Here is a 13,686-nt window from a genome sequence, read left to right as displayed (position 1 = left end):
TTTGGAATACAGCTAATCTGGGGGACAAAACAATCTTCAGGAGATTGGAATTCTTTTGTTTTGTCCTGCTTGACGTCACATGGGCCTTTTTCACGCGGCAGCCATGTTGGTTGGAACGTAACAATAGATTCTACCACGCGTAGCCTCGCATACAAGAGTTTGAGAATGAGTTTATGCGGGTGAAACAAAGGTTTTTATTCTCATGAGGATAAACATGGCTGCCGTGTGATAAAGGTCCATGCAAGGCATCTTTGCTCCACTAAATAATTGCCTTGACGAGCATGCGCAGTAAGAAATAAGGGCTCTGGGAACGACGTTGTCCATTTGTATATGATTCTAAGAGATGCACAGAGATTTTCCACTCGAGTCCCTCTTACGATTTACCCACAGTTTATCGGTTGTATTAATTGTTGATTCGATAAAAAAAACTCCGAAGCCAGAGCAACAGCCAATCACATTTACGGCAGCTCCGTTCGCTGGCGTTAAAGTCGGAGGTCCCCTGTTCTATGAACAGAAGAGTGAGACGAAGCGACTATATGCACTCAAAATATTTATTTGCCTTTATTTCTTGTCTCCTTTAATTGTAAGCATGACTTTCAGTAATCATATACTCGTATATAGAACTAGTAAATATATGTGCACAATAAACCTGCTCAAGTCTCTCCGCCAAGACCAAGTCTTTCTTTCTCTAAAAACATTCTTTTTATAGGCATATACTGGCGAGGCGAGTAGAGATTATGTCGACATCACGGGCACTGCTAATGTAGTCCTTTTTTTTTCCCCTGGATTAAGCTGCAGGGTTACCACAGCTCGTAGGCAGACATGCCTAAAGAAATCTGTTAATGCCCGTTTACACAAGCGATTTTTGCTGCGATTTTTGTGGCAATTTTCGGAAATATAAGATCCTTTTGTCTCATCCTTCAAAAGAAACATTCGTCTAGGAAAATCTTAGTATTCTGATAAAACTTTACAAGTAAATTCTTTACCATTATTTATTATGGACAGGATGGCCGAAAAAATCGCAGCAATAATCGCTAGTGTAAACGGGGCTTTTAGTCCCACTGCGTGCTCCGACACCGTGCTCGTGCTCTTATGTGTACCACATGACTGAGCAGATTACATTTTAGAGATTGGAAGTTAGCAGTGCAAATTCCTATCCAGTCACTGACTTTATGCATATGTTACGGATCAGTTACCCCTCGCTATACTGTGTTTTCACTGGATGACACGAAAACGATTGGAACTGAGCCACTTCAATGTCAATGAAAGATCGGTTGGCCAAGAACGTGTGGGTATACAGTACCGTACGAGTCCCACTTACGATGAAAAACCGCTTTATGAAAACTGAGATTATTAGAAATCGTATGGCCTATTAGACAATGATTTATTCATGTCTCTGACAGCTGCAAAGATAAATTCTTGTGCTGTCATCATTTAAGCTGAATCGAAAATCAAGCAAAAAAATAACAAAAGGAAGAACTCAACAAAGCTTAAAATGAAGTCCAAATCCCTCTCAAGGAGCCTGGACTACGAGTCCGTCAAAGATTGATGGGTTACCTTTACTTTTCACCGAACGACATTGTTTTAAGTGGGTTTCCTGTGGTTTTTGATGCATAACCCTCTTCCCATTTAGCTCTGACTCAACAAAAACATCTATTTATTCTGGTAAAAACGAGTCGCACAGTAATGAAATCTGGAAAAAATTCTTAATGCTATCATTCAACTGCATAATATTACATTTTAGAAGATTTGAAGTACGTGAAATTTTGTCATAAAATTACTGATGACGTAATGTAACATGTGCAAGCACAGTAAATTAACATATGACGTCATTTCCGGTGACCATCAGCACACGATGTAAACAAAGTAAATTGGATTTTAAATTTTTTTTTTCTTTTCGTTAGGTCGAAAAGATGTTTGAAATGCTATATCGAAAACAGTTTAATATTTTTCTGGTAATAAATATAAAGTAAAAATATCCCTGTAGTATGGTTGCCCCCCCCGAAGGCGGAGCTTTGCCTCGCACGTGACCAAAATATAGGCATACGTCAACAAACCAACCAGAAAGTTCAGAACCATCCATTGTTAGGTTCACATACAGGAGGATTTCAGACGTCTTTTTGGTAGATTTTAGGATTGAATTATGTCTTCCCCATCGCCAGGGAAAAGACGGATGGATACAGATGTTATTAAGCTGTATCCTTGTTCAAATTTTTGCCGTTTTGAGGACGAATTTCATGCATTAATGTTGGCTATTTGTAGAACCAAGATGGCGCTGGTTCAGCAATGTTGTGGTTGTTTTATCCAGTAGATTTTCGCCTCTAAATGTTTCAACCTGTAGTTTCCTTAACTGTTGTTTTTGTATAGAATCGAAGGCAAGCACGAAGTAACGATTCTTGGTGGACTGAATGAATTCATCGTGAAGTTCTTTGGACCTGCTGGAAGTAAGTCGTTTGTGTTTACAACGAAGTACAGTTATGGTTTTGGCTTTCGTTTCTTTGGCTTGCATTGCCATGTATTTTAACCTTCCAAGACAGTCAGATCTCAAAGCTAAACCCCTTAACCTCAATACACCCATATATCGAAAACTTATGTACTCCTATATTACGTCCTTCATGTTATTTAAAGCGTCTAACTCGACTCCTGATAAATTATACATAAATAGACATATTTTATTATTGTTCTAAAGCGAAGTTGGATTTAAATACCACGAAAATTCGTAATTATTTTCTACTGAATCTAACTGCATATCAGATGATGAGGTATTTTTAATATCCAGGGTAGTTATACATTCACAGGATATTTGATCCATCTGCATATTATGTCCGCTAATGTCGATGACACAGGCAGAAAAAAATGACAACATTACAATGTATATTGATGGTGTTTTCAATCAACTCATTAGCTCCGATCCAATTCAGAATATATTTACATATGATGCTAACATTTAGCTATTGTGTTTATGCAGAGCAAGAATACAGTAGCTGGTGCTAAATGTCTTCTGAATGCATAACAACTTCAGACAAACATTTTTTGTATCTTTAGTAAAAATATGTGTATTAAGTGTGTTTTGAGATATGTGAAATTCCTTTAATTTGTTTATTTAGTTTTTGATTTTTGAATATTTTTATAGCATTACATCTATGAGACATACCTTGATTTGTAACATTGTTATATTTGCTATACTAATTATATGTATACATTTCTAGACTTACTTTAATTAGCAAAATGCAGGATGATGGATGAATGAGCTAGGCAACACTTAGCAGAGAGAAATAGATTTACTTTAGACTCTCTTTTTATTTCAAAAAATAGTGTTGTGTTTCTTAATTACACACTTATTTGCTCAGGGGTAACCTCATTTCAGCAGCAAGATATTCACAAATACCAACAGTAAAGTAAAAACTGCACAACTTTGACAATACAAAAGAGAATTCCGGAGAACCTCGCTGCTGTAACACATGAATATTTTACACAAAAATATGGCTAACCCAGACCCACAGAGTTAATCCAAAACTGAAGTATTTTCACTTGCCTAATATGCAAAATATATGCTCATTATCCTTTAGATCTAATTCTATTGTGAACATACGATATGTGCATATATATTAAAGATATACAGTATATATACTATCAGGATTAGCAATACTGAAAGGCAATAATTAGGAGTATTTATTTGATTTTATGCCATGAGCTGAAAGGTGTGCTATAGTCAGCCCTAATGCAGTAAGAAGGACATTATCTCAAAAATGGCTCCAAGATTCTAATATTTTATAATAGAAAAAGTAGCATGCTTTAATGACAGTCATAAATAATTATATTTCTAACCTAGTGAATAATGATAGCAACAGTTCTTATAGTTTACATTAGATCTATGATTAAGTCACTGTTATGAGAAGATATAACTAGCTAAAAACTAGTGTGAGCTGCGTCAGTGTTTCTAATGAAACAGTAATGATGAAAAGGTAAATTATACACCGTGAAAAGATGAAAAAACTGACGTTTCGGACTCATTACTGAGTCACTGTTATGAGATTATAAGCATAAAATCTGTAAAGGCATTTAATATAGTGATTGGAATATATAGGAAGAAATAATCAAAATTCATGATTAAATTTAAAGTAAGAGTTATATCTTTTGTAAGCTTGTTGTTGCTTGTTTTGATCCCAAGAGGTAGATTTGAATGAATTAATGTTGCAAAATTTATTAAAATAATTACCAATAACAATAGGAAAAACAGATGCTTATAACTATAAAAACCCATACAGCAGTGCAGTATATCTCATACCATTTTCAAAACATTTTTTTATTTCATGAGCAATGATCTGACATGCATGACAGAGCCAGTGGTTTTCTATGAAAAAATGAATACTAGTTTTAATTTTCTTCCCTTTGGAAAACCCAACAGGCTCATTTCCAATTAAATTTGTTGGTAAGCTGAGCCCTGACTTATTTCAAACCAGAGGTTGTTTCAGGGTTTGATCTGTGAGTTAACCGTACCCTGATATAGAGGTTGTTTCAGGTTCAATCTGTAAGTTATGTAGCTGTGTCCTGATTTTGATCAGCCCTGAGGTTGTTTCAAGGTTTGATATGTGAGTTAGCCATACACTAACTTAGATCAGCCCAGAGGTTGTTTCAGGAATCGATCTTTAAGTTAGCTGCATACTGACTTTGATCAGCCCAGAGGTTGTTTCAGTGTTGGATCTGTGGGTTAGCCATACACTACTTATATCAGACTGGAGGTTGTTTCAGGGTTTGATCTGTGAGTTAGTTGTACCTTTGCTTAGATCAGCCCAGAGGTTGTTTCAGGGTTTGATCTGTGAGTTAGTTGTGCCCTTACTTAGATCAGCCCAGAGGTTGTTTCAGGGTTTGATCTGTGAGTTAGTTGTGCTCTTACTTAATGTTCAAAGGTGAAAGCCTCAAAGATACTATTAATATTAACACTTATTTTACATTTGGTTCTCAGCTCTCTATGAAGGAGGAGTATGGAAAGTTAGAGTGGATTTACCTGAAAAATACCCTTTCAAATCACCATCTATTGGTAAGTCAGTGCTCTATATTTTGAAAAATGGACATTTATTTTTGCTACCTACTGGTATTTTCAGACCACGTCTCATTCCCTTGATAATAAGATTGTCTTTTGAATTGTATCCGTATTGTATATGTCTTCTCGTGCACAAGAAATGATACTTTAGTAAATGACATTTATAGCTATAGACCAGTTTTGCCGTTAATTAATGGTGTTAATGTCAGGCCCATCTAGGTCATCAACCTGGATGGTACTGACAAGCAACATTACAGTGTAATCACCTATTCCTGCTACCTTATGTATCAATTCAAAAAAGGGAAAGAATTTAATTCATCCTGCAATTCCCCTAGCAGATCAAATTTTGCAGGATTAAACATAAAACATTATTGATCATGTTGGAAAAGATTAATTGGGCACCCAACCTGTTGTCATTGCAGTGAATGAAGAGTATTGATGATGGTGAAGTGTGCAATATTTTCCCATTAAAAAATTTAAATGCCAAACTTAAAAAGATCTATTATAGTATTTTTCAATGTTGTGGGAGCTCCATAGGTGTCACATAGTGGTCACACTCTGAAATTTAGTTTTCTGTCAATCAAAAATTGGTACTTTTTATAGTTTTGACTCGTACTGTCGGCAGTGAAAAACCAACTTACAACTGCAACTTGTACTCTTGAGTTTGTGTATTATTGAAATTATATTAAATTGCTGTAAGCTACTGTGTACATTAAATAGAGGATATTACATGAGCGAGTGGAGATACGAATTTTATCTTCGAGTGTTCAATTGATATCTCATGAGTGAGTGCAGTGAGCGGGTGAGATATCTAAATTGAACATTAGAAGATAAAATTCGTATCTCCAAGCGGCCATGTAATGTTCTGTTTATTATATATAGATATCGATGAAACTTAAATAAAACAAAAGCTCAAAAATTCTTTATTAAAATAGCAAGCCGATTCAACAGCGATATCTTCACGTGTGAAAGATATGGTATCTTCCTTTCGTGAAAGATATCAAGTTTATCTACATAATAAAACAGTTTTATACTGGGATAGTGGAGTACCATAAGGATTGAGTGGTTGAGCCACAATTAAGAGTATAATTTGAGCCGCTGCATGTTTTCATTTTATTGAACCCTTGTTCAATATTTATCTGATGTATAGACATTTTGCAAATTTTTCAATAGTCATTGGTATTACAGTGAATATATTTACAAGGTAAGCCATCTGGGTCATGGACTAGCTGGTATCTGAAAGAACTTCTTTTGTCTTCCAGGATTTGTGAATAAGATTTACCACCCTAACATAGATGAAGCGTAAGTACAATGAACTAGACATCTTAAAGTTAATTTGTGCACAGTTTGTTTGCTTTACCGATCGAGGCAATGGAATTACATGTAATTGTTATATTAACCAAAGGTCTATAATGAAAAAGGGAAATACTCTTACAGCTAAAAACCTTCTGAATCACCAATCAAAAAACCTGTTTACAACCAATCACCACTGCAAGTACATGTACTGTATTGTATAGCAGTGACACTGCTTGATCAGCAATTCAAAATGAGAGCAATATATATGTGAAAGCACCCATATACTGCTATGCAGTACATGTACAATGTAAGACCCTGACTTTCAGCACAGCTCTATTAAATCAGTTTGAATTAGTTAAAGGGTTTGATTGAGAGGAGGGACAAAAATATGAAAAGCCAGAATATTCATCAGAGTGAGAAAAATACCCAGCCCTACATAACTCACATGCAATAACTGGGAATCAAACCCTGGCCCAGATCTCAACGGAGAGAGGGAAGCATTTTACCACTACTCCATCCTGACTTTACATGGTGGGCTTTTTCCTCTGAAGGAGTAGGAAGATGAAAAGAGAAAAGAGAAGAGGGCAATATATATTAAAGTGCTACTCTGACGAAAATCGCTCAAACTTGGATTCAGCTGAAACTTCCTAAGAATACTCTTTAAAGGTTCAATAATCACTGAATGAAGTGTTTTCTCGATATTCAGGACGAAACTATGAAGTTTTTACGATTATTTTTTTGAGTCTGTGACGTCATACGCTCAACATCGAACATTGCTACATATATTTCCTTGTATATAAATCCTTAATTTATTTTATTCCTATGAAGCCCAAAGGGTGGCTAATGTGCTTATTTCACATTACTTGTGACTATAATTTATATTTTGGGGTGTTTGGGTATTTCTTTCTCCCTTTACTACTGATATTTTGATCATAAATTACAAAGAAATGTATGGAGCGATGTTGAGTTTATGACGTCACAGACTCCAAAAAATAATCATAAAACTATCATACTTTCGTCCTGAATATCGAGAAAACACTTCATACAGTGATTATTGGACCTTTAAAGAGTATTCTTAGGAAGTTTCAGCTGAATCCAAGTTTAAGTGATTTTCGTCAGAGTAGCACTTTAATTAATGTATTGGATGGGAGCAATCTTGGTCCAATGTTTACCCATTTCATATAAGATTCTTCGTTTGAGTTGTATCCGTATCCATGACTGTCTTTTTGTGCGCAACCATTGAAAAATGAAAGAATGACAAGTGGTCTGTAATGTGAAAAAACATTACCTCAATACGAATTAGGTTTATTGACAAAAAGGGAGAAATTTTTGATATTTTTTGTAGGTTGATCAATAATCGTTTCTACATAGTTGCTCTGGCAAAAAATTATGTTCCCATCAATGTCACTTGTGAACTTCAAATTTCAATACATTCATTAAACTATAAATTGCTAATATTAATATGTTGTTCCTTTGATTTGTACTGTAGTTCTGGTACAGTATGTCTAGACGTTATCAATCAGGCATGGACTGCATTATATGGTAAGCTTTTATTTATAACTTGATAATTTCGCTTGCTTGTGTTTGTTGTCATTCAGTGTTATGGTGGCCATAAATTTTTTTTACATGTTAGCTAAACATCTTTCCTTTGAAAAAATGTGGTTTTGTTTTGTTTTTTTTCCTTTTCATTATTCTTTCACTTGTAAACAGGGTGGTAGTGTTAAAGACTCTATAACTATCGTGCTAACATGCTTTGCATTGTAAACTTCATAAAAGCCCTGCCAGGACTCTTCCGCTAGTTCATGATGTTCTCCTATTATTTCAAAACTTATAAAAACCCTGAATTATTTATTGATAGCCTATCTAAGCATGAGGGCTAAAAAGAAAAGCTGCCCCAGGTTTCTCTTGATATTATAGTAGTATTGACCAAAATGTTGGGTCTTTCGTTTTACAGATTTATCCAACATTTTTGAGTCGTTTTTGCCTCAGTTGTTATCTTATCCAAATCCTGTGGATCCTTTAAATGGAGATGCTGCAGCATTGTACCTTCATAAACCAGAACAATACAAAATTAAAATACAAGGTAAATAGATCCACTAAAGATTGGTCAGCTGTTTATTGGCTGATAGATTGTTTGCAATCAATTGGCCAATCACAGTCTAGCTTATAAGCCATCTCATTGACCATTTGATAGAAGCTAGCCTATGATTGGCCAATGCAAATGCACTTAAGAAGCACTTGGGGGAAAAAGGCTAAGAAAAGTCCTTGCCTATTCCTTGGAAGTCGGAAATGTAGTTCATTCTTCCTTGTATTAATAATCAGCGCTAAATGATCGTCTATTCGCTGCATAATATTGTTAAATGTCTCTACTCTTCACAATAAAAAAATTGTTGTGGGGAGAGTTATAACACGTTCGCGTTTTGCTCATACTTCCGCACCTCAAATCAGAATTTATCCTCCAAGTAATATAATCCTTTCATTTCTACAGAATATATTAGGAAATACGCTACAGAAGAAGCTCTAAAAGAACAAGAAGAGCTCTCCTCTTCCAGTGACAGTTCCATTAGTGACTTTTCCGAAGACGAAGCACAAGACATGGAGCTATGACACAACACTTCTTGTTTTTATATTCTACAGATTCTACAGATTTCCCATGGAAGTTTTGCCATTCACGATATGTACATACTGCTATATCATATTGAGAAGGTTTTTTTTGGTGTTGTTTAATTTGTTTCGTCGTATTTATCAGTGCTTTAGATCAACCGTAATCAAATACTTGATTAATCTCTTTTTTAATTCAAATGGTTTTGGAATTTGGTTGGAAATACCGGGTGTAGAGCCTGGTGCAAGCTCAGTAAGTGCTGATAATATTATTATTATCTTAGATGTATTAATAATTATTATTATTGGGTGTGGAAGTTGTTGCTCATGCAATGCATTATCTAGGGTTTAGACACACAATTCATTGTGGTATGCAGCGCTTTTGTTGATGTAAAGTACAAAATTGCAACAACAACGGTAGCAACAACAGCAGCAGCAACGAAAACAGTAACAACGGAAACGGTAACAATAATAACTAGAAAAACAACAGCAGCATCGACTTTATGAATATAGCAGCAACAACAAAAACATTAATAAGGAAAGCAACAGCAGAAGCAACGAACTACAGCAGTAGCAGCAACAATATGAACAGCAACAACGAAGACAATGATGGTGATGATGATGATGATGACAACAGCAACAACAATAACAACAGCAGCAGCGGTATCCACAAATAACAACAAATAGTACCAAATAATACACGACAGGAGTGAGAACGATAGCAACAACTACAAAGTACTAACATTGCAAAATTTAACTTTCATTGTGTACGTTTACGGCATTCCTTTTTTCTTGATAGCTGCAGCAACATTGGATTGTGTGTCTAAAATAAGACATCAGATTTCCCATCAAATGCGGCTTTTCGTGGTCTTGTTGCATATGAGTGCGAACAAAGTAACGGGATTTAGAGTGGTGGTGATCATTGGTGTCTGTGTTTTTAATAAAATTAACTATTATACATATATATTCTATTTTTATTCTAATCTTTAACGGACGTTTTGAGTGTAGCTATTAAAATTATGTACGCATGGCTGATATGATCGAAAGAGTATCCCTCTTCCCTTCATCACTGACCTCTCGACCCATCTTAGGAATCTCACCACATTACTACACCTCCCCTCCCCTCACCTCCCCGTTAAAAAAGACTTGCTCGATCGTCCAAGATGTATTTAGGAAATCACATCAGCCAAGTCTACATGTGTAGTGCTGTCTAAGTTATTGCAATAAACCCGTATGACGTGACGCCAAATGGTGTAAACACTGATCGACAGTAATATATTTTACTGATAGCGGGTTCGTTGTAATCACTTTCCTTTTGTTTATAGAACGGCACTGATCACGAAGCAGGAGTTGAAAACCTAAGATACTACTAGCAGTAGACCACGTTTGATGCTAGGAATAGTGTCGTAGGACTGTGGGAACGTACGGAATTGAAGCCAAGGCTTAGGCAAAATCAACCTCTTTACTGATACGGCGGCCATCTTGAATTATGGGATACCGAGGGGAGCAAACACGTAGAAAACTTATTAAACATAGAGCGGCAGGGCTACGTTTTCCAATAGTTATAAGTTTTGGAGTGGCACATATTGTTCACACTACCAGCAAATTAAATAGCTTTTTAGATGTGCTTATCATCGAAAAGCGTAAAGTTATATTTAAAATTAAAAGACGTCTTCAGCTGTCCAGTCTATAATTTTCCAATAGTTTCCAATGGCTTTTCCTCAGCATCCCATACTGTCTTTATTAAAACAATAGAATTCAAGATGGCCGCCGTATGGGTAAAAAGGTCTATAAACCGTTTTCTCAAGGTTGCGTGCGCATCCAAATTTAAGGGACTTGACGGGTCACGATACCAGAATACTAGTATTATGATGCATTGCTATGAATTTTTTTTTCGATAATTCATAAAATTATTCTCCTGTCTAAAATATAAAACTGTCTTCTCGATTTTACTGGATTTGCGTTTTTCAGTTTTGTGGCCCGTCAAGTTGGATGCGCACGCAGCCTTGAGAAAACGGTCTATTGGTTTGAAAAATGTCACCTATGGAACTCTATCAGTGTGAGGGCCGTGATTTTTCACACTCTTACGACACCTCCTATATATAGTACAAGATCGACTGGAACACTAATATTGTACCATCGTGTCCAGTTTAGTTGCGTTCCTGTTTTTCTAAGTGCTCGGCATTAAACTTGGTCAACTGCAATTCTATTGTAAATATAATTTATGAGCTAAGTCATCACTTGGCTAGTGGTATAAGGTTTATAGCGTCGATCATATATATAGATAAATTTGAATAAAGCTAAAATGAATCAACAAAGCGCAAGCATCGTATTCTAAGTTGTCAATATTTTCCAATTCATCGTGCACCATCATTTTTGTTGGTCAAGATCAACCTCGTACCCAGACTATTTTGATTTCTCTTGAATAAGAACTGAGAAAATGTCGGGGTCTGGGGAGGAGAATGTAATTTTATTTTATTTTTGCACTGGAAAAAGGAAATCAGTTGTAGTTATGATACTCGAGCGAACTGTGGCTTGGGTGAATGGAATAGGGATTCAAAAGGACTTGTACAAGATTCAACACTGGTCAGCGGTCCTTGGATGACCCAACAAATTATGCGTAAAAAAAAAAATATTCAACCAGAAGGGCAATATATCCCGCGCACACTACACTGCGCATCTCTCGAGAAGAATCGACATATATATACCATGTGGCATTAAATTTATGAAACGATATACTGTGCGGTCACGTGAGAGACAGCAAACAAACTCATAAGAATGACTGAAAACGAGGATAAATCCATTCTGCGGTAGTTAAAAAAGGCAAAAGAAAATAGCATATTTAATACAAAATATGATTTATACACTTGATAAACAGAAATGCCTTAAAACGCCTGATGTACAAAGGTCTCTCTTGAGAGAAAATACGAAGCAATGAAAACGAGCCATGATGTGGAATTGAATCTAAAACACAATATCGCGTTGATTGAAGAAAGAAAAAAAAGTGCAAAGTATTTAGGACAATAATCAAAAACACAAGCATCCTTAGAGAGAGAAAGTAAATATAAAGAACAAAATTAATTTGCAGCCATTAAAGAAAAAAGATATTGAAAAAAAAAAGAAATTGTGTTGAATTTTTTGCTGGTATTCTGTTAGTGTTAATTACTTTAGTTCACCAATATTAGTATTCCCTAAAGAAAAAGATTTTCCAATGTGTGAAAACGGCTTTTGTTAATTGTAACTTTACAACCTATTAAGAGCAGTATTCAGTAAATACCAAGAAAATATAAAATACCTTGGCAGGGCAACCTCACCAAATCTCATAATATTCCATGCACAAATAGGCATTGAGGTACTATTCCAAAAAATGCTAATAGATTTTCGAATCTCAACATTCCTGATTTTTTTAGGGCCATCAACTCTTGAGGTGGTTCATGACCCGAATTTCAAAATCAATTTAATGAATAAAACCAGGTCACCAAAACAACATTTTTAGTTTGATATTCAGACTTTTTCGGGTTTTCCATTGAAATACATCTTCGCTTGAACACAAAACAGCATTTTAGCAGAAATTAATAGCATTTTCTAATTTTGGGCTTCCTGTGTTAGGAGCCATGTTTTGCTCGGTTATTAAAAAGCTGAAATTGTTCAAATTCAAAGCGCTCTAGCTCCCTGGCCATACATCCAAATGAAATGATTTTAAGTTTGCAAACAAAGTAAGTACTCGATTTCCAAAATCCAGAAGGACAGCTCTGGCAAGGCAAATTTTGCCTAAAAATCCCATGTTGAATACACCATGATTGCGTGAAAATACAAAAACATACCCGCATTCGATATCAAAAGTATTTCTTAGTTAACAAAATATCAAAGCAAAACCAGTTGAAAAATGACAACAAATATCTATATTTTCAATTTGTGTATTGTTTATGTACATAAATGTCACAAATTTTGCAATTTGAGCCCATTTATAAGCACAATTTTGCAACTTTCTAGAATTTAGATCCAACAATTTCTTCTCACCTTCAGTCTCGCTTTTGTGTACAGCTAGAATATTTTTCAGCATTAAATAGTACTCAGTTGTCCATCTTCAGATTAGTTCTGGGAAATTATCGATCAAGAAATATTTAACTGGGCAGTAAACAGAGACAGTCGAACGATAATTTCACAGCTGATTGTTGAACGATTGGACACTAAGCGATGGGAAAGCTTATACCATTATCGTCACGGCATTCCAACTGATTATTAGCGAATATTCTGAATTCAAGGCTCTTTCTCCATTTTTTTTGAGGAAATCTGTGGCTGATAGACCGCTAAATGTACATTAAATAGCAATGAAAAGACAATTTCTGCAGACCGTGGCTGTTTACAATATCGTTATGCATGAATTCATGATGTATACCGCTGACCACACTTCTCGACTTTTTGTAATATTTAATCATTAAAAGGGCTGAAAGAAACAAACATAACTGAATAATGATAATGATATTGATAATGATAATAATAATGATGATAACAACGATCATAATAATATGAATATTGATAATGATGATAACAATAATAATAATTATCATAATAATAATAATAATAATAATGATAATGATGAAACAAATTATAATGATGATGGAAGATGATAATATCATTAATTATGAGAATTATATTAATAGATATGATAATGGTGATGTGATAAAAATTTAAAAAAATTAACGACAACTGCATTATACGCAATATTGTATCGTTGTTTAGAT

The 13,686-nt window shown here is 35.1% G+C and overlaps 1 protein-coding gene and 1 long non-coding RNA gene across 2 annotated transcripts; one reads left to right on the top strand and one right to left on the bottom strand.

Moving 5' to 3' along the window:
- The first annotated feature begins 2,059 nt into the window (after positions 1-2,059).
- On the top strand, positions 2,060-11,259 carry LOC116305373 (ubiquitin-conjugating enzyme E2 H). The gene is made up of 7 exons (XM_031715267.2): positions 2,060-2,196; positions 2,368-2,444; positions 4,967-5,041; positions 6,307-6,346; positions 7,830-7,882; positions 8,295-8,423; positions 8,829-11,259. The coding sequence occupies exons 1-7, from the start codon at positions 2,144-2,146 to the stop codon at positions 8,945-8,947; spliced, it is 546 nt and encodes a 181-aa protein (XP_031571127.1). The 5' UTR covers positions 2,060-2,143; the 3' UTR covers positions 8,948-11,259.
- LOC148908666 (uncharacterized) lies at positions 7,876-13,364 on the bottom strand. Its single transcript, XR_016120742.1, has 2 exons — positions 12,962-13,364; positions 7,876-8,386 (listed from the first exon to the last, which is right to left on the bottom strand). It is a non-coding gene; the product is annotated as an uncharacterized LOC148908666 (long non-coding RNA).
- Between the last annotated feature and the right edge of the window lie 322 nt (positions 13,365-13,686).

The sequence above is a fragment of the Actinia tenebrosa genome, unplaced genomic scaffold (assembly GCF_029948245.1).
Source record: "Actinia tenebrosa isolate PJP-AT-01 unplaced genomic scaffold, QUT_ActTen_1.0 PGA_scaffold3__52_contigs__length_22856419, whole genome shotgun sequence".
NCBI lineage: Eukaryota > Metazoa > Cnidaria > Anthozoa > Actiniaria > Actiniidae > Actinia > Actinia tenebrosa.
This window is presented reverse-complemented; position numbering and strand designations above follow the sequence as displayed.